The sequence below is a fragment of the Scyliorhinus canicula genome, chromosome 19 (genome assembly GCF_902713615.1).
Source record: "Scyliorhinus canicula chromosome 19, sScyCan1.1, whole genome shotgun sequence".
In the NCBI taxonomy this organism is placed as follows: Eukaryota; Metazoa; Chordata; class Chondrichthyes; order Carcharhiniformes; family Scyliorhinidae; genus Scyliorhinus; species Scyliorhinus canicula.
In genome coordinates this window covers 99,149,626-99,171,506 of record NC_052164.1, presented here as the reverse complement: position 1 = coordinate 99,171,506, position 21,881 = coordinate 99,149,626, and the positions used below count along the sequence as shown (strand labels likewise).

Here is a 21,881-nt window from a genome sequence, read left to right as displayed (position 1 = left end):
CAACCCTTTCAATTTTCTCTGTCTACCAATTTTGTTTTTCTTCCCCCAGCATCATGTCCGTCTCAATTACTTCCGCGCTTTTGGGTATCAAAGTAGAATTAGCATTACAAAAATACGTAGGGAGATTGACACAGAGATATTGAGAGGTTGTGATGTAGACATGGAGAGACGGAAATTAGGCTCCCCTTTGATAATATAGTTAAAATCACAATCATGGAGTGCTTCAAAATCTGTCTGCCCTATTTTAACTATCTGTCACTCTACCTCTCACCTTATGATGTTCAGCGTTGGACAGATTGATAATAGTTTATTTATGGTAAGGCTGCAGATTTATAATTATGGCTTTTTTTGTCTGGTCGAACCAGGAGTGACCTTCAGCGCTGTAAAAAGGAAATTAAATTGTTGCCTCCAAGTGCCGAGCCATACATTGGTATTAAGAAAATAACCTTAATGCGACACTTCTGAAACCAAAGAGACTGCAGTACTGCTCGGCAATGTGAGCGGAAACAGAACCAGAATTGATACGAATCACAGATTCCACAGCTCCACAATTCACTCACTCCATTCGCATAAAGGGGTTCCTTTCTCTCTGGTAGTTGGCATCGCTGTTCACATTACCATGTGGATGACAGTGTTGCAGCTGTTTTAGAACAGCTCGGCTGCGTGCGCTGCCAATATAGAACTTTAATCTTCATCAATATCGCCGGGATCTTTCGGGAACACCGCCACAACCCTCAACTACGTGACTCTTCTGACGCCCGCCCGTGACCCATGACCCGCACTTTGAAAAAACCCTGTTCTCGATGGTAGTATTTGTGAGTTTGGAAGGTGCTGCATAAGGAGCCTTGATGAGTTTGTGCAGTGCATCATGTAGATGATACAGAGACTGCCGCTGTTTGTTGGTGGTGGAGGGAATTTTTTAATTTTTGTTTTTAAATTTAGAGTACCCAATTCATTTTTTCCAATTAAGGGGCAATTTAGTGTGTTCAATACACCTAACCACACATCTTTGGGTTGTGGGGGCGAAACCCACGCAAACACGGGGAGAATGTGCAAACTCCAGACGGACAGTGACCCAGAGCCGGAATCGAACCTGGGACCTCAGCGTCGTGAGGCAGCAGGGCTAACCCACTGCGCCACCGTGCTGCCCGGTGATGGAGGGAATTAATGTTTTTGGAAAGGATGCCAATCAATCGGGTGGTTTTGCCCAGGATATGGTTGAGTGTTGTTGGAGCTGCACTCATCTCGGCAAGTGGAGAAGTTTCCATTACAATCTGACTGACAGATAGTGGACAGGCTTTAGGGCATCAGGAAGTGAGTTACTCGCCACCAATTTATCCTTTCAACTAGAATCCCGGGGAGCATGCCAAATCAAGTGAGTTCACATTTTAGCAATAGAGGCTGTTGCTGACCCAGTATTAGCATCCACCCTCCTTTCCTTTACGCTGTCACTGTCCTAATTACTTTGCACCATACTAGTTAGCACTTCTCCCTGTCATTTTCAGTGGTTGCAAATGAACCATCGTGTGGGACTTTTATTTTGAAATTTTTACTGACGTTGCATAAGCTTGTAGCAGCCGCTGGCTGTTGTGCGATAGCAAGTAGCTCAATACTATTGCTGCAGCAAAACCTGACATAAATTATAGAAGGTAATAGCCAAGGCTATCGGTACAATATTTCACGGATGCACAATCTAATTGTCGTGGGGAAAATATTACAGCAGTTTTTTTGGATTCTAATCGAGGACCTAATGAATGTTATTTCCATGGCATGGAAGGACGTTCCAGGTAAACACGACATGATTTATTTCTTAAAATGAATGCCGATTTTTAAAATGATCAGTCACTGAAATAATATTATTCATTAAATTATATCTTGTCGGATTTTGCCGCTTTGTTTTAGTGGTTTTTCTATTTATGTTTACAACTGGTGCATTGAAATTTGATATAAGTGAAACTGCGTAACAGCAATATCCTTTCTGCTTTGAGTTATATATGAAAATAAGGAACTAATAAACAAAGCCCAGAGATCTTATATGAAATAAATCACTCGTAGGTCGGCTAGGCTTAATCAGGCCCAATGAATTTACATTGCCTTAATCGTAACGAAACACCCCAAGGCATTTTACACCAAGCTACATGTCGCGATACCAGGCTGGATGACAAAAATCTTGATCAGAAGCCTCGTCTGTAAGGAGCATGATAAAGGAAGAAAGAGAGTTAGAAGAGTGGCACAGTGGTTAGCACTGCTGCCACATAGTGCCAAGGACCCGGGGGCGGGATCGAACCGTGTGGAGTTTGCACATTCTCCCCGTGTCTGCATGGGTCTCACGCCCACAGCCCAAAGAAGTGCAGGATAAGTGAATTAGCCACACTAAATTTACCCTGAAGTGGAAAAAAATTTTAAATGGAAATTTCAGAGCTTGGCAACTGACAGGATAGGCACTAATAATAATGATCTTTATTGTCACAAATAGGCTTACATTAACACTGCAATGAAGTTACTGTGAAAAGCCCCCAGACGCCACATTTCGGGAGGGCTTATTCAGAAAGGAATAAGGACACAGAGGGAATATTCAGAAAGTCCAATTCACCTAACAGCACGGGTGGGATTCTCTGCACCCCGATGCCGAAATCACGTTTGGCGATGGGGTGGAGAATCCGTTTTCCCGCATGAAATCGGGAACGGTGCCAGTTTCGCTATTCTCCGCCTCCGACCGAACGAATTCCCGACGGCATGGTTTCGGAAAACTCGTGAGACGCCTGCGGATTCAATCCGTGGCCGCCACAGTTGGGGAGGGCTGATCGGAGGGCAGGGCGGCCTTATTTGGGACAGGGGGTTATGTGTGCGGGCGGTCCGGGTCGGGCGAGTGACCGATGCGGGGCACTATTATGGCGATCCAGGTCCGTGGGCTGAGCCTGTCATGGAGCACGGTGCGGCCGTGCGCATGCGCGGCCTCTGACCCGGAGGTGCGGGGGGCAGTACTGGCAGCTGGAGCTGTGAGCTCCACAACAGCTGCCTGCGAGCCCACTGCAAGGCGGTTAATCTATGCCCTTTTGACGCCTGTTCTCCTGGCGTAAAGGACTACAGTTTTCACGACAGCATGGGGACATAGTCCCAAAAATGGAGAATCCAGCCCTAGGTCTTTTGGGACTTGTGGGAGGAAACTGGAGCACCCGGAGGAAACCCACGCAGACACAGGGAGAACGTGCAGACTCTGCACAGACAGCGACCCAAGCCGGGTATCAAACCTGTGACCCTGGCGCTGTGAGGCAACAGTGCTCACCACTGTGCTAACGTAATTGATGTGTTGGGTATGCTAGGTCTGCAAGGACTACGTTTACCATAGCAGTGAGAGAGACAGGCATCCAACACTTGGAGAAATGCAACTCTATTTTATTAACTCTTAACTATTAAACATGCTCTAACTGTGGGTTGACACTATGCTGAGTTGACTGGAGACCTGAGGCTAACCTGACCAGACTATCTTACTACCACATGGTGGATGTTCAAGCTGTTGCTGACAGGCTCTGGTTGCCTCAGAGGCTGCATCCCAAGATAGCGGGAAAACTGGTGCCCTCTAGCTTTATAGTGGCCGTGTCCTGTCTGGTGATTGGCTGCTGTGTTCTGTGTGTTCATTGGTCATCCTGTGTGTCAATCAATATCTGTCTGTGCACTATCATATACTTGTGTGTATATTAAGACAGTAATGGTGGCTCAGTTAAAATTGAGAGCGTTCGAGAGGCTGGAATTGGGGAGTGAGGAGGTCTTGGAAGGCTATATGGCTGGAGGAAATTACTGAAAGTGAGCGGTGAGGCCAAAGTAGGAATTGAAAACATGTGTGAACATTTTAGAATCAAAGTGCTGGTTAACTGGAAGCTATGCCGGTACGGAACCACAGAAGAATGAACAAGACCTGGGGCGGAATTCTCCGACCCCCCGCAGGGTCGGAGAATCGCCCGGGGCAGGCGTAAATCCCGCCACCGCCGTGGCTGGAATTCTTCGCCACCCGGGGATCGGCGGGAGCGGGAATTATGCCCCGCCGGTCGGCGTGCCCCCCGCGCCGATCGGCGGGCCCCCCACGGTAATTCTCCGGCCCGCGATGGGCCGAAGTCCCGCCGCTGTCAGGCCTCTCCTGCCGACGTGGTTTAAACCACCTCTGTGCCGGCGGGAATGGCGGCGCGGGCGGGCCCCCGTGGTCCTGGAGGTGGCGCGGGACGATCGGACCCCGGGGGGGTGCCCCCACGGTGTCCTAGCCCGTGATCGGGGCCCACTGATCGGCCGGTGGGCCAGTGCCGTGGGGGCACTCTTTTTCTTCCGCCGCCACCATGGCCTCCACCATGGCGGAGGCGGAAGAGACCCCCTCCACCGCGCATGCGCCGGTGCTGACGTCAGCGGCCGCTGACGCTCTGGCGCATGCGTGGACTCACACCGGCCGGCGAAGGCCTTTCAGCCAGCCCTGAAGCCGGCCGGCGTAGCGCCAAAGGCTGTTGGCGCCGGTTTTGGTGCCAGTCGGCGTAGCGGGAACCACTCTGGTGTGGGCCTAGCCCCATTCTCCGCACCTTTGGGGTGGCCCGATGCCGGAGTGGTTCTCTCCATTCCACTACGCCGGGCCCCCCACCCCACTAGGGAGGGGAGAATTTCGCCCCTGATGCGAGTTCGGCAGAAGAGCTTTGAATAACCTCAGGTGTTCAAAGGGTAGAACGAGGGATGTCGGACAGAGAGACAACAGAATCACAAAGTCTGGAGGTAACAAAGGCATGAAGGAAGTTTTCAGCAACATATAAGCTGAGGCAAGGGCTGAGACTAATGAATTTACGGTGTTCAGTATAGGTTGTCTCAGCAGTGATGCGAATACATGGTAGAAAGCTCATCTCAGGGTCAAATGTAACAGTAAGGTTACTATAATAACCCTCATGAGGCCCATGAGGATACCTTGACTGATCTCTGTGGTTGACTCGTGGATTATGAGCTTCCAGACTAGTGGATGGAGACTGCCCAGCTGGGGTTCATAAGAACATAGGAGAAGGCCGGCATGGACAGGGACCGGCCGGCATGGACAGGGACCGGCCGGCATGGACAGGGACCGGCATGGACAGGGACCGGCCGGCATGGACAGGGACCGGAATGGACACGGACCGGCCAGCATGGACAGGGACCGGCCGGCATGGACAGGGACCGGGCGGGATGGACAGGGACCGGCCGGCATGGACAGGGACCGGCCGGCATGGACACGGACCGGCCGGCATGGACAGGGACCGGCCGGCATGGACAGGGACCGGCCGGCATGGACAGGGACCGGCCGGCATGGACAGGGGACCGACCGTCATGGACAGGGACCGGCCGGCATGGACAGGGACCGGGCGGGATGGACAGGGACCAGCATGGACAGGGAATGACCAGCATGGACAGGGACCGGCCGGCATGGACAGGGACCGACCGGCATGGACAGGGACCGGCCGGCATGGACACGGACCGGCCGGCATGGACAGGGACCGGCCGGCATGGACAGGGACCGGCCGGCATGGACAGGGACCGGCCGGCATGGACAGGGACCGGCCGGCATGGACAGGGACCGGCCGGCATGGGCAGGGACCGGCCGGCATGGACAGGGACCGGCCGGCATGGGCAGGGACTGGCTGGCATGGACAGGGACCGGCCGGCATGGACAGGGACTGGTCAGCATGTTGGTTGGACTTTACTCTGTATTTATATTTGCTGCCATAGACAGACTTTTGTGACCGTAAATAAATCGGCGATCACTCGGTTTCCTGCATCTTAATAGTTACAAAAAGCCTGGTTCAGCTTCGTACAGTTGCCAGAGAGTGAATATAGTCAGTGGTTAGGAACGGGAGTTGTGACAAGTCCCAAAGACAATGGCAAAAAAAGAAAAATATATGTTGGGCACATAGGGGAGAAATCTAATTAAAAAGGTTAGGTACTAATGACCAACAAGCCTAAAATTCTGATCCTAATAAAGAATAGCAATTTGTATTTGCATAACCTTTTAACATGGACAAAAAACACAGAACATGTCACAGAGACGCAATCATAAAAACCGGTGCTGTGCCAAAGAACGAGATATTGGGTGAGATCTACCAGCCGCGTTGTGCCCAAAAAGCAGTGCGGTGCGGCCAGTAGATTCTGGGAGATCCGTCTTCCGGGATGAACCCAGCTTGTACCTATCTGGTGGGATGTCGTGATGCGAATCCTGCCATTGTGCACAGGGTCACTTTATGGCAAATCTGTATATTAGAGTGTGACAGCTGCAGCATGATTCTCCGTCTCGCCGGCCCCGCTTTATGGCATGGTATGCCCCCGTCGGCAGCGGGATCCTCTGTTCCGGCAGCCGGCCAATGGCATTTCCCCATTGTGGCCGTCCCAGACTGTCGGGAAATCCACGGGTGTGAGTTCGCAGCTGGTGAAGTGGAGGATCCCACCGACAGAGAACCCACAGCTAGTCTTTTAAAATGTCATTTGAAAATGGCATCCGATCTCTCACCGCACTGAGGAGGTTCGGCGGGCGGAGTGCCTCAATGCAGAAAACAGGACTAAGTGGTCAGCAGAGTAGTACAAGTCCATAGCACTGTGGCTTCACAGCGCCAGGGTCCCAGGTTCGATTCCCCGCTGGGACACTGTGCGGTCTCTACACATTCTCCCCGGGTCTGCGTGGTGTCATGTGAGAGTGCCTTTAAGAATTGGATGTTTAAGAAATGTAGCTTTAAGAAATGAGGCTGATCATATTACTGAAGTAATGTCATGGGGGGGGGGCTGAGCTCTCTTCTGCTTTTTGGGAGTTTTAGTTTAAGTTTGAAGAAAGCTTGGGTGTGGCTGTGAGCTGCATTGCTGGTGATTTCTGCCATGAAGGACTATCTCTTAATCCTTTGATGAAATCGGAATTATAAAAAGGTCTCAGTATTGAATATGAATCTAATGTGCTTCTGTTTGAAGGATTTGTTAAGTCTTTTGGATGTGTAAAGGAACAGTTTGCAGGATTGGGTAGTGTTGTATTATTTTCGGGGTTATCTTTGAAGTAAGGGGTGTTAAGAAATCCAATGTTTATTTAACAGGTTAATTTGAGTTCATGGAATAAACATTGTTATGTTTTAAAAACCACGTGTCCATAATTGTAATACTACACCTGGGGAACAAGCCGTGTGCTTCAAAAGCAACAATCCATTAAAGGTGGGGGTTGGTTGAACTCCATGATACATTTTGGGGTTCTGAAAACACCTCTTCCATAACAGTGGGTTTCCTCCGGGTGCTTCGGTTTCCTCCCACAGTCCAAAGACGTGCAGGTTAGGTGGATTGGCCATGATAAATTGCCCGAAATGACCAAAAAGGTTGGGAGGGGTTATTGGGTTACGGGGATAGGGTGGAAGTGAAGGCTTAAATGGGTCAGTGTGGACTCAATGGGCCGAATGCCCCCCTTCTGCACTGTATGTTCTATGTTCTATGTGTGGTCTCGGCCACGCATTCCCTGTCGAGGCCCCCGATCTACCCGAATGCCCATTCGATACCGTGGTGTTTCAAGGCACTCCAAGCACCGGGAATCACCAGGCTAATCGTGCGCACTATGGGACTCTGTTCCCATTCAGGCAGATTGTGCCCATTATGTTGAGGAGGTGAAATGTATTAAAACAATTAGATTTAATGAGTGTCTCAATGGAGAAGAAAGACGTGGAGAGGCGGAAACATTTAGGGAGGAAAGTATAGAGTAGAGGGTCAATGTTGCTTGACGTATGGCTGTTAATGATGGGGTAAATGGGAGGTATTTATGAGATCAAAATCAGCAACATAAAGTTAAGAGAGGGGAGAGATTATTAGGCTGAAGGAAGTTAGACAGATCTCATTGAAATGTACAAAATTCTGGCAGGGCTGGACAGATTGGATGCGATGAAATTGTTTCCTTCGGCTGGGGGGCCTAGAACAAGGGGTTACAGTTTCAGGATACAGCGTGAGCCATTTTGGACTGAGATGAGGAGGGTGGTGAAACAGGGGAATTCTCCACCACAAAAGGATGTGGAGGCCAAGTTATTGAATATGTTTACGAAGGAAGTAGATAGATTTCTAGACTCTAAAGGCATCAAGGTGTATGGGGAGGGTATAGGAATATGGCATTGAGATGAAGAATCAGCCACAATCATATTGAAGGGTAGAGCAGATTCAGAGGGCTAAATGGCCTACTTCTGCACCTATTTTCTATGTTTCTATGGATGGGGCTGGGGGAAAAGGCTATGATGGAATTTAAACATGAGGATGGGCGAAATAAGAGCCAATGTAGATTATCGAGGACAGAGGTAGTGGATTGAGTTGGTGACAATTTTCTGCATGCAACGCCTTTAGTGAATGCTCTTAAACCTAAAATGAGAAATATGACCTACTGAATGGAAGATCATAGTCTCCTTAATAAACCCTCTCACCTTACAAAAACTAGTTTCATATTTACATTAAAAGTAATACAGTAGTAATCCATAACTGTGATCCATTGTGACAAAAAGCTTTGTCGTTCAGAGTGGACAGATGCCCCCTGCCAATATAATGAAGAAATTTGTCCTCACGTCATAAATACTCAACTCACCCTAATGCCTTGCCCTCGTGTTCTAGATTTCCTGGCCAGGGGACCAAACGTCTCAATGTCTAACCAGTCAATCTGCTTCAGAGGCTGCCATGTTCTGGCCCCGGTGTGGTGTGACCCACCACGAGAGATTCAATAGCCCAGCCAAATGCCCCGAGACTTCCGGTGGGATGGGTCAATCCTGGCGGTGAGCGGGGCCAGGAAGTCCCACCCAGAATCTTGTATGTTTCAATGAGATCATCTGTCATTTTTCTAAACTCCAGAGATTAGAGGTCAAATTTACTCAACCTCTCATCATTGGACAACCCTATCATCCAACTAACCACTGAGATCAAGCAAGCAGCTGCCTCTCGTACGTCTCTCTCTTTCTTTAACCCACCGGGACAAACTTACTTTAAGGTTCCATAGCCTTGAACTCGTATCTTTCTCAATCCAGTCCTATTTCCCTTCATGGGTGGCACAGTGGTTAGCTCTCACAGCGTCTGGGACCCGGGTTCAATTCCAGCTTTGGGTGACTGTGTGGAGGTTGCACGCTCTCCCCGCGTCTGCGTGGGTTTCCTCCTGGTGCTCCGGTTTCTTCCCACAGTTCAAAGTTGTGCAGGTTAGGTGGATTGACCATGTTAAATTGCCCCTTAGTGCCCCAAGGTGTGCATCTTAGGTGGGATTGTGGGGGATAGAGTGGGTCTAGGTAGGGTGCTCTTTCAGAGGGCCGGTGCAACATGATGGGCCCAATGGCCTCCTTCTGCACTGTAGGGATTCTATGATTCCTCGGCCTCTTTCAGTTTGACTTGTTCATGAGATCAACCTTCTGCTCCCATGTTTACCTCAAACATCCTGCTATGCGGTGGCAGCAAATACATTTTTTTTAAAGTGCTGACTTTTAAAGCATTGTGACGGTAAAGAGCAGCCATTAGCACCGACAGGGCTTTTATTTTGACATATCTGAAATTGCTAATTTGCTAATTGGAGCCTGTGACGCAGGATTTCAACAATATGCGTGGTGTTTTTATCCCAGGGCATCGGAGAACACATGGGCGTGGATTTAAGCTGGAGACGAATTCTGTGTCGTGAGGGAGGGTTTGTTGTGAAGAAATAACAGATTTCTCAAATGTTCTGTTTTCAATTTAGCTGTCTTTTTATTTTAAATTTATTTCGAAAGCCTCAGGAAACCCAGCAGCTGAATAGACAGGAAGTGCTGAATTTATGAAGTGATTGCCTTAAGAACATTGCATGTGTGTCGCCCAGCAGGAATAAGAGTGTTTCCTTCTGTAGGCCCAACAAGCTAGACAGTAATCGTGCCCCCTCACCAATATCCCACAATCTATCTACTCCCACCCTGACCACCTGCACCCCCACTGACACCATTAGACTCTTGCAACCATCATCTGCACCTCCCGAAACCCATCTGCCAGCCAACTCAGACCTCTAACTCTGCCAGGTCTGATGCTGACTGCAATGAATCTTGTCACTACGCCATTAAATAGTTTCTTCTATGTCCCACTGTTTAAAAGTAAAAAAAACTAATATGCAGTTGAGAAAAGCAGGCTTACATTGTGACTCAATCTCAGGATTTAATGGCCAGTCTGAGGAACAAAGATTTTACATTTCTATAGAGTTTAGAGAGGATGCAGATCTTTGAGGATTTGAGGCCTTCAAATAACAGTACTTCATGGTTGAAGATATACTGAATACGTTTGTTTCTCAGTTTTCTGGCAGCTAATGGCGCTTCATTTGCTTCTTGTTCTTCATTGGCAGGGTTCACAACACCAGCAGTACATTCATTCAGAATCCACTGGGAACCTTCCATCAGTTCTTTTCTAATTATAAATCATGCAATATACTATCAGAATTTTTGAGGAAAGGGAAAGGGACCCCCTTCATACAAATGAAAGTCCATTTTCTCAAACCTTTATGATGCTTTAATTGCACCTCTGTCTCCAAAAAGCCGAGCTGTCTTTCAAACCAGAATTTTAAAAAACATGACTGCAGCAATCACGCACTAATCCAGGCTTTTAACTGCTCCAAATACATATAATGCAATATACCTGGATTTCCTGCATTCATTACATTGTTAACTGTCTTGATATTTTAATTGTTTTAAATTTATAAAGAAAATGTATCATATTTTCCCGCAGTCAAAATGGTATTGCAAACATTTAAAAATTACAATATTTGACGGGAATGAGTCGCATGTTTGAAGCGGTTGAGTACATCTGTGACAGATACGGGAAGGGGGCGGGCCAATCATGTACACATGTTTTGGTCGTGCCTAAAACGGAGCTAATTCTGGAACCCCATCTTTAGCACCAGTTGCCTGGGAGTCATATTCAGGGTGTCGGACTTGCCAGAGCTACAGATAGGGACATATAGCTACAGTGATTGGTTACAGTGTAGAACAAGGAGCCAAACACAGCGAACAAATCAAATACATGAGCAAGAGCAGCATAGGGCATCATGAATAATGTTCTTACAGGGAACAGATCAGTCTGAGGGGGGAGTTGTTGAGGAGTCTTGCAGCTGTGGGAAAGAAGATGTTCCTATGTCTTGATGTGCGAGTCTTCAGACTTCTGTACCTTCTGCCTGATGGAAGGGTCTGGAACAAGGCAATGCCTGGGTGGGAGGGGTCTCTGATAATGCTGTCTACCTTCCTGAGGCAGTGAGAGGTGTAGACAGAATAAATGTGGGGGTGGCAAGTTTGTGGGCTGAGTTCACCACATTCTGCAATTTCTTGCGATCTTGGGCCTAGCAGTTGCCATACCAGGCTGTGTTGCAGCCAGATAGGATGCTCTCTATTGCACATCTGTAGACGTTTATGAGAGTCAATGCAGAGATGCCAAATTACTTTAGCTTCCGCAGGAAGTAGAGACATTGTTGGGCTTTCTTGACTGTTGCATCAATGTGAGTGGACCAGGACAGACTGTTGGTGATGGTGACCCCCAGGAACTTAATGCTATCGACCATCTCCACTTCGGAGCCATTGATGCAGACGGGAGTCTATTGTGCTGTGCTTCTTAAAGTTGATGATCAGTTCCTTGGTCTATATGGGAATTTAATAGAGTTTCTAAGCCTAGAGAAAATTATGTTTAGTTTAAAAGTGAATGAGGCGGGGTTTCATAAAAGATGGTGTCCGTTTATATCTCACTTTAAGGAATTAACCTCAGTCAGCAGCTAAAAGGGGAGGGGGCAGTTAGTTAATTAATTAATTGTTTTCGGGTTGAGGAAAGGATTGTTAAATGTTAGTTAAATATGTGTAATGTAATTTATGTCTGAGAAAATTTTTGAAAAAGCTAATTAAAATGTTTCATCTTTCACTTTCAATATAAAACAACAAGACAGATTAGCTCCGCATTGTGAAACAAAATTCTCCACCAAATAGCACATTCCAGAAAGGCTACTGTAGCCATGGAAAAGGTGCATGATTTACTAGAATTATAGACTTCAAAATTTAGGGTAGTAGTGAAGACTAAACAGTGGGCTGGATTCTCTGCCCCCCCCCCCCCCCCCCCCCACTGCTGGTAGCGGAGTTCCCGATGCAGTGGAAAATCTAGCGTTGACCAAAAAAGTGGGATGGACACTGGTCAAAGGCAGTTAAGTGCTTTCTGCAGAGAAAAAGAAGAAGTGATATTACTTACTGTCTTCAAAGAGCTGTAAATCATAGCTAGATGCTTGTAAACATTGTGGTTAGTTTCACAGCAGGCTATTTCAAATCCACTCCAGTGTGAAAAGAAATTAGACAGTTGGGTGTGTGCAAGCTGTCAATCACAGCCTAGTAAAATCAATTTCACTCTGATATGAATGAAAGCCTTGCAGATCAAAGATCTGAGGTGGTTTAATTCCAGGTATTGTGATTTTCCCTTCCTAGGATTTTACAGGTGTTGTTTTCTTCTGCCTGAGCCAGCAGGTGTATTACACTGGTGAGTTTTAAAGCAATAATATTTTTCACTGTCTCTGCCTGGACTGCTCTCTAGCTTCCAGGCAGGGGTCTCTGATGGGGGACTTCCAGGCAGAGGTCTCTGTAGTGCGGGCTTCCCGGCAGGGGTCTCTTTTATGGGGGTCTCACTCTTATGGCGAGGTCTTTGGAGAGTGTCTCTGTAATGGAGGTCGATGGTGGGGGGGGTTGGGTCACCTTCTTATTGTGGGGGGCGGGAACCCACAAAATTCCATGGTGGGAGAGGGGGATGCAAAATTATGTTGCAGGGTGAGATAGGGCCCAGCTGCTGGACCTCACTATCGGGAGCCTGTTAGTCAGAAGAGTAGGAAACAGCAACTGTAACTTCATAGAAAGCCAAAACCACGCCACAAAACTTTACCCACCTCCCCCACCCCGATCCTTTGATCTGCAAGGCTTCTATTCGCTTTCAAACAGAAAGTAGGCTGCAAATGATGGGGTAAAAGCTTCCAGACAGTCAGGTGTTTATTTTAATTTCCCTTCGCACTTGAATACATCTCAAGTAGCCTGCTTTGAATCTAACCGCAACGTTTATAAATATCTAGCTATGATTGACAGCTCCTGACCACATCAAAAGTGGTTAAGTGATTTCTGCTAGAAAAAGAGGAAGTGAAAGCACTTAACTTTTAGATGTCTGAGGCAGCCCATATAAGAGGCAGGTGAGATAAAAAGCAGTGATTTTTGATTGTTTCTGTCTGGACTGCTCTTTAACTTCCAGGCAGGGATGACTTATCGGGGTGGGGAAGGGTCTCTGATATGGGGGGTCTTTGATGGGGAGGATGTCTGATATGATGAGCAGTCTCTGTTATGGGGGTCTCTGATGGTGGATCACTGACTTGGGAGTCTCTGATGGGTGTCTCTGGTGGGGGGATCTGATGGAGGTCTGGCGGAGGAGTCTAAAGAGGCAGTCTAATGGGGGAGTATAATGTGGAGTCTAATGGGGGTCTCTGGTGGGGGGGAGGGGTTCTGATGGGTGTGTCTGATGGGGAGGCAGGGGTTGGGGTCGGCAGGATTTGACTTGTAGAGGGAGGGGCGACCTCTGATGGACTTTGGGGGCACCTACATTAGCCTTGGCCCACCACATGGCCCACTGCACAGTCCACCGTGTCGGGGCCATGCTAGCAAATACTTGGACCAATCCACGTCCACGTGAATCCCAACCCAGAGGGCTGGGGCATCACAGAGGCATGGAGAATCCGGTGTCCAGCCCATTAATAGAATGCAAATGGGTATAAATGACTCAGTTGCATCCTCCTGCCAGTGCGGGGTGTGATCCTTGATTCTGCTGCCAGCTGGGCACTGGAGCATCACAATGTGATCAGTGCCCAGCGCCGCTCCGGTTTTATGCCCAACATAAGATTCCCTGTCGTATCGGCAACTCCGCTACCAGCGGCGGGCAGCAGAATCTCTCCCTAGATCTCAAAAACGAATGGATGGATTTCAATGAAACTTAATTCGCTGACAAGGTAGGGCCCAAAGAAAAACTGATTCAAAAGCGAGGTGATCCCGGTGAATGAGCTGGCACAGTGGGATAATTTTGGGGTCTGCCAATTAGGGTAGCGAGGAATAGGTTTAGGTATTTGGGGATTCAGGTAGCATGGGAATGGACTGGGCTAACTAAGTTGGTAGAGGAGGCTAGGGAGGATCTTAAGAGGTGGGATACACTGCACTTAACGCTAGCAGGAAGGATCCAAGTGGTGAAAATGAATATTCTGCCGAGGTTCTTGTTTATCTTTCAAGCTGTCTCGATCTTTATACCAAAGACTTTTTTTTCGGAAAGTGGACATGATCATTTCTGACCTTATATGGGCGGGGAAGCTGCCGAGGGTGGGGAGGACCTTGCTACAGAGGCAGAGACATCGGTTGGGGGGGGGGGGGGGGGGGGGGGGGGGGGGGGGTTGGTGTTGCTGACCTTGCTTCATTATTATTGGGTGGCGATTGTGGACAAGGTGCGGCGGTGTTGGGAAGGAGAAGGCGTAGAGTGGGTTAGGATGGAGAAGGAATCTTGCAAAAGGTATAGTTTGAGGGCTATGGTGACGGCAGTGTTGCCTATGGCTCCAAGTGGGTATTCAGGGAGCCCGGTGGTGCAGTCCACAGTGAAGATATGGAATCAATTGAGGAGGCATTTTAGGGTGGAAGGGATGTCAGTGCTAACGCCGCTGTGCGAGAATCATGAGTTTGAGCCGGGGGGATGGATAGTGTATACAGGAAGTGGAGGAAAGTGGGGCTGGTCAAGGAGGAAGGGTTCGCCAGTCTGGAAGAGCTAAGGGAGAGGGTGGAGCTGCCAAGGGGGAGTGAGTTCAGATATCTGCAGGTTAGGGACTTTGCGCGAAAGGTCTGAAGGGGGTTCCCTAGGTTGCCGGGATACACCCTGATGGAGCACCTGTTGCTCCCAGATATGGAAGGGAAGGCAAGAATTGGGGATATATACAAGTGACTGGGGGAGCAGAGAGGCGAGCGGTTGATGAAGATCAAAGAGAAATGTGAAGCGGAGTTGGGAGGAGAGATCAATTGGAGAGTATGGAGTGAGGCATTGTGCAAGGTAAACGGGACCTCCTCCCGTGCAAGGATGAGCCTGATACAGTTTAAGGTGGTGCACAGGGTGAATATGACTCGGGCGAGAATGAGTGGGTTCTTTCAGGACGTAGCAGATGAGTGTGAGAGGTGAGGGCGGGGGCCAGCGAATCATGCGCTCATGTTTTGGGGTTGCGAAAAATTGGGAAGATTCTGTGCGGGAGTGTTCAGGGCCTTAGCCAGGATAATGGAGGAAGAGGTGGGTTCGGACCCTTTGGTGACGATATTTGGGGTTTCAGAGAAGCCGGGGCTCATGGAGAGGAGGAAGGCCGATATCTTGGCCTTCGCCTCTTTGCTGGAGCGGCGGTCGCCATCGTCACTGGGGCTAGTGGCTTGGTTGGGTGACCTGTACGACTTCCTTCGATTAGAGAAGCTAAAGTATGAGTTAAGGGGCTCTTCAGGGGGATTTGAGGAAAGGTGGGGGATGTTTGTGACCGTGTTTGAGGGGCTGTTCGTCGTGGGGGAGGGGGGGTGAAAAAGGGGAAAAATCTGTGCAGACTTTATAGCCGATTGTTGGGAGGTATGTTTCCCGGGGTGTTTGTTCACTGTAACCTGTTCTGATACATGTTTGTAATGAAATACATTTGAAAAAAAAAAGAAAAACTGATTTGTTTTTGACGATGATGCAGATCCGAATCCGAATCCTGGAATTTTCTACTATTGGGAGATAGGTGAATTTAGTTTTAACAGTGTTGTGGGTTGTTTTATTGAGAGTATTTTTTCTTTTAACGTTTTTATAAGATTTTCACATCCTACATTTAACAATTCATAAGTTGCACGTTACAAAACCATGCCAAAAAGGGAAATAAAAGAGCAAAACAGAAGCCAACACATATATTTACAAGCAATTGTCTTCCCTACACTGTGACCATGACCCTCCTTTAGCCAGCATACATATGTTACAATCTCCAATATGGCCAGAGCACATATTTACAAGTTTCTATTTACAGTTTAGTTTGGGCTTCAGCTTGCCCTCAGACCAATCTCCTGCAGCTTTGTCCCTTATCCCTCTCGTTCTCTTTGCGTGCCTTCACCCCCCCTCCCCCCCCCCCCCCCCCCCCCCCTCCTCCCGGCCTCGTTCCCCCGTTCCTTTTCCTCTTTGTCACGTGGTTCGTTCATGTCTCTCCCCTTACTCTACTGGTTGCTGGCTACGAATAGGTCTTCGAACAAGTTGGTGAACAGCTTACACGACCTGTGGAAGCCTTCTTCTGACCCCAAGTGGCAAATTTTACTTTCTCCAGCCTGAGAAATTCGGCCAGATTGGACAACCAGTCTGCTGCATTGGGTGGTGCTGCCGATCGCGAGCCAAGCAGAATTCTCCAGTGAGAATTCAGGGAGGCAAAGGCTCGGGCGTTGGCCTCCATCCCCATGAAGCGTTCTGGCAGATCTAAAATCTCGAAGACCGCCACCTTTGGGCGTGGCTCCATTCTCACTCCCACAATACTGGACATTGCCTCAAAGAATGTTGTACTGTACCCGACAAGTCTGGGCAAGCCCAAAAATGTAGGTGTGGTTGGCTGGGTCTCGCTGGCACTGTCCAAATCTTGAAAGAAATCACTCATTCGGGTTTTGGTTAGGTGCGCTCTGTGCACAACCTTTCAGTGCGTTAAGCCCAGCCCTGCGCACGTGGAGGTGAAGTTCACCCTGTGAAGCGCTTCAATCCAGAGTCCACCCTCTATCTCTATACCTAGTTCCTTGAGTCCAGCAGTTCTTCTAATGAGTGTCCTGGTATCTGGGGTATATCATTGCTTCCTCGTGGAGAAAACCTTTGACCTGAATTAATCTAAGGTAATTTACTCTTGGCAACTGGAACCTCTCCATGAGTTTCCCCAGGGTCGCTATTCTATCATCTTGTGCACGTCCCTAACCATCAGAGTTACCTCGTCCTGTCTCCACCTTTTGAAGGTGGTGTCCATTATTGCAGGACTGAAGCTGGGGTTGTTGCAGTTGGGGGCTATAGTAGACATTTGGTTAGGCTGAAGTGTTGCCTCATTTGGTACCACGTCCGGATCGTGGCTCCCACCACTGGGATCTTGAGTAATTGGCCAGAGGGGGGGGATGGGAGATCGGCTGTGGCTAGGGCTCGGAAGGAGTTCTCTTTGCAGGAACTCTCCACCGTCTTCACCTACTCTGCTCCAGGTTCCTTCACCCAATCTCGTACTCTTTCTACAGTGGCCGGACAGTGGCAGAAGAGTAGGTTCGGGAGGGCCAGGCCTCCCACGTTTTCTTTCCTTTGTCCGACTTTCTATTGCATTCTTGGGTTCTACTCTCTCTCCCCCCAAACCACCAAAACCACACATGGACACACACAAACGATATGATTAGTTTGTTGACTGTGTTAAAAAGGCCTTGAGGATGTAGACCGGACGGGATCTAAACAGGAAGAGGAACCTGGGCTTTACGCTCATGTTGATTGTCCGTATTCTGCCTGCTAGGGAGAGTGGGAGAGGGTCCCACCTCTACAGGTCCTTTTTGACTTCCCCCACCAGACTTGTCAGTTTCCATTTGTGGATCCGTGTCTAGCCGTGGGCTATTTGGATCCTCTGGTAGCTGAATTTGGTCTGGACTTGCTTTAACAGCAGTCCCTTCCCCAGCTCTGTCCCTCTCCCTTGCAGGTTTACAGGGAAGATCTCGCTCTTGCTCAGGTTAGGCTTGTAGCCTGAGGAGGCTCCAAACTCCTTTAGGAGTTTCGTTATCCCTTCCGTGCTGGTCCGGGGTTTTGAGATGTAGAGGAGCAGTCATCTGCGTAGAATGAAACTCTATGCTCTGTGACCCCCCTTTCGATACCTCTCCACCCCTTTACTGCACTGAGATGATCACCAGTGGCACGATTGCCAGAGCAAACAGCAGCGGGTATAGAGGCATCCCTGCATCGTGCCTCTGACCAGTCAGAAGTATCTAGATCTGGTGGTGTTTGTCCATACGCTCGGGGGCAGATAGAAAACCCCGCCATGGTGTGCCAATTAGCCACTTCCTGCACTGACCTTTCTAGGATTTCATATGTTGTTGCTTCCTGAAATATGATGCATTACACAATGGCCACACCCCCCATGCAAAGTAAGCACTGAAAAGGCCAAGTACAAAGGGTAAAGTCTGCCAAAACAGTGTAATATTGTGGGCCAATGTGACTGAGGGATCATATTTAACAATACTTGCTGAACAGGAACGTTTGGACAAAAAGGAATTACTTTCTTGCAATAATACTAGAACCGCTCAACATGAGAGAGCTTAAAGTGTTAAAACGTAAGTCAATGTTTTAGTATCGTAAGTTCGAATATGGCTGGCTTCAGTTTAGAAATCAAGATTTATTGGTTATATCTTAGTCCTGCTATTAAAACAGTGTAGCATTTGTTTGGAGACAAAACAAAAGTAATGTTTTTTATATGTTAGCATATTTCTTTTAACTTGTAAGGAAATGCCAAACAGGTTGCAGTAGCACGTTGCTTCAATGTGCAGACATGCTTATTTTAGAGATGAGGTATTGCTGTTCATTTGTTATTGAATGCAGCTTCACTGTGTGCAAACTTGATTTCTTTAACATCATGAGGAGGTCTTAACTTCCTTCCACTGGGGAAATGGGGCAGTATTGAAGTTAAAATGGAGGTTGTGCACTCACTACCCCATTTCTGAGTTCCCCCATCAATTTATTCTCGGGGTTTCTGTTGGATAGTCCAGGTGCCTGTGTGCTTCAGGTGGGAGACCCTGTGATCTGTGCAAATTGAACTCCTATAATCTACGTGGAACCCAGCGCCGTTTTAATTGGTAATTGCCGTCTGCACCATCAGTGATGCACTCAGTAAAAGCTGCTGGTGCTGCAGGAAAGATCTGAAAGCTAAGTGCTAAAATTATTTTTTGGGGGCCAGGAATACACAGATGTTTGCTTAGCTACAGAAGAATAATGAAACTGCTGCTTTCTTGGACCCCCTTCCTCCCAAAATCGCGACACGTCTGGATCTAGTGTTGGTCAAAAATTAATTTTTACCAGAGGTATTTTCAAATACTAAGTGTATTTAGAAACATGGTTACATAAAGAATAGGAACAGTGAACAACTCTGTTAAACCCATGAGCTTAGTGTTTGGTGAAATTGTTGATCCAAAGATGTTTGGCATATTTTGGCTAATTGCTGATTAACATCCATTGTAAACTTTGGATACCTAATGTACCAAGTGTGATCATTTTTAATTTATCCAACACAAAGTACCAGGAGGCATCGTAAAATTCTTCTGCTTATAACCTGAATTTTTTTTAATGAATCCCTGTCAGGGGCTGTTTAGCTCACAGGGCTAATCGCTGGCTTTGAAAGCAGACCAAGGCAAGCCAGCAGCACGGTTCGATTCCCGTAACAGCATCCCCGAACAGGCGCTGGAATGTGGTGACTAGGGGCTTTTCACAGTAACTTCATTGAAGCCTACTCGTGACAATAAGCGATTTTCATTTTGTTTCATTTCATGCCGACTTCACCTGAATACATCACATTATAACATAGAACATAGAACGATACAGCGCAGTACAGGCCCTTCGGCCCACGATGTTGCACCGACATGGGAAGTCAAAATTTAAAGGCCATCTAACCTACACTATGCCATTATTATCCATATGCTTATCCAATAAACTTTTAAATGCCCTCAATGTTGGCGAGTTCACTACTGTTGCAGGTAGGGCATTCCACGGCCTCACCACTCTTTGCGTAAAAAACCTACCTCTGACGTCTGTCCTATATCTATTACCCCTCAATTTAAGGCTATGTCCCCTCGTGCTAGCCACCTCCATCTGCAGGAGAAGGCTCTCACTGTCCACCCTATCTAACCCTCTGATCATTTTGTATGCCTCTATTAAGTCATTCATTTATGTCTGCATTTTGGCTGCAGGTCTGGACCCAACCCCACAATTTCTATCTCCTATTTTTTCTGTTGCCCCCTTTGTGTCCTCTCTTCCATCTTACGTAGTCATGCCACCTCCCCTGTTGGACAATTTGTTTTTACCCCTGCTTCTCTACTCCCCAGCCGCGGTTCCAGGTTTGAATCAGCCCAAAGGTACTCTGTTCCTTTCTTGGCATTCTGCAGAGTGCCCAAACGAGCAACTTGTCCTTTCAAGCAACAACTCCCACTGCTGCTTCTACCCTCTTCCCAATCATCCCACCCAGCCTGCTCACTGGGTGCTAACCTTGCCAAATTCCTTCCCATTCAGACCACCCTATTCATCATTATTCCCTTGCAGAAGGATATAACAAGGGTAAGTTATTCCTGGTGAAAAACTGTGCAGGCAGAATTGTAATTATCTTTATTCTCCTCAGCCAAAATTCAAAACCCATTTTAATAAATAATTCAGTTAAAGAATATGAATTTATCTTTTGACATGCATTTCTAATGTTTATGCCAACCAGAACTGTGAATTGTTGAATAACCTCCGCTTGCTGTTTTCTCCATTGACATGGCCAAATGTGAGAGGCCTTGTATACTATTTTATAACAGGTACACCAACGTTCTGTGTACTCACGGAATCTATTTCTGAACTTTGTTTTTAAAGTTTTGAGGCACCTGTTTCCAATTAAAACAAAGGAACCAATATATCACAGCAGGAAAAAGGGACTAGAATGTTTAGCACCATTGTTCATGACTGCGGAGGAAACCCCTGAACCCATTCCAGTGAAAGTCAAAGGGGAAATCCCTAAATGGTTGCGAGGAAATCTGCTGAGAAATGGGCCTGGAAAATTTGAGTTTGGAAATGACAAGTAAGTGTATACTTCTGTATATGTGAAACAGTGGTAACAAACACAAATTATGCCAGCATGAGGGAATCTTGTAAAGTGTGTCATTAGTTAGACTTTCCCCTCAACTTTCATCTTAAAATTATTTGTGCCGCAACTTTCAGGAATTGCAAGCTGATAATGGGGTGGTGAGGATAACGGGGCATCTTGGATCTTTGTGAACAATGACCAGAATATGATAGGATTTTTCATCAACATGGAGAGTGATGTCGTTGATTCTGAGACCAAGGTCCTGAATCTTAATAAAGGAAACTACGATGATTTAAGGCTATGATCGATTGGGAACGTTACTTAAAAGGATGACAGTGGACAGAGAATGGAAATCATTCAAGAAGCGCGGGCGCGATTCTCCGCCCCCCACGCCGGGTGGGAGAATAGCGATAGGGCCTCCCAACATTTTTTACGCCCTCCCACTATTCTCCCCCCCCCACGCCCGACCCACGCCACGAATCGGCACTCGCCATTTTTTATGGCGAGTTGTGATTCTCCGAGGCTGATGGGCCGAGCGGCCGGGCCTTCACGCCCGTTTCACCACGGCAACAAACACACCTGCTCGCTGCCGTCGTGAAACGGGCGCCAGATGCCCGTTTGGGGCATCTAGAGGCCCGATTGGCACGGGAGCACCACGACTGTGCTCGGGAATGGACAGGCCCGCGATCGGTGCCCACCGATCGTCGGGCCAGCGTCCAAAACAGACGCACTCAAGATCAAGCCGCCACGTCTTGCCGGGCAGCTGAGGAGAAAGACGCCAACTGCGCATGCGCGGCTGATGTCATCGGCCGCATCAGCCGGCGTGACGCTTGACGTGCGGCCTTGACAACTGTCGTCAAGGCCACGCCGCCGTGACGCACGGGGCCGCGCTCCTAGCCCCGCCCGGGGGGAGAATCGGCCCCGGAAGTGGCCGTGAAGGCTGTCGTGGCTCAAGGCCTGTCCAACGGCAGCCTTTACGATTCTCCGCATTTGCGGAGAATCTCGCCCCGCATGTCTGGCACAAAAATAAAATGAGAAAGGT

The 21,881-nt window shown here is 48.1% G+C and overlaps 1 protein-coding gene across 4 annotated transcripts in view; it reads left to right on the top strand.

Moving 5' to 3' along the window:
• Window positions 1-1,471: 1,471 nt before the first annotated feature.
• Window positions 1,472-21,881, top strand: part of LOC119953871 (beta,beta-carotene 9',10'-oxygenase-like) — a 45,422-nt gene continuing 25,012 nt past the window's right edge. The window contains exons 1-2 of one of the 4 annotated variants that reach the window (XM_038778472.1): window positions 1,472-1,787; window positions 20,629-20,833. In XM_038778472.1, the coding sequence (XP_038634400.1) occupies window positions 1,685-1,787; window positions 20,629-20,833 (308 nt within the window). In that variant the 5' untranslated portion in view covers window positions 1,472-1,684. Of the gene's footprint in view, window positions 1,788-9,574; window positions 9,656-18,013; window positions 18,345-18,734; window positions 19,089-20,628; window positions 20,834-21,881 lie in introns of those variants that run through there. The other 3 variants (XM_038778474.1, XM_038778473.1, XM_038778475.1) reach the window with 3 other exon arrangements.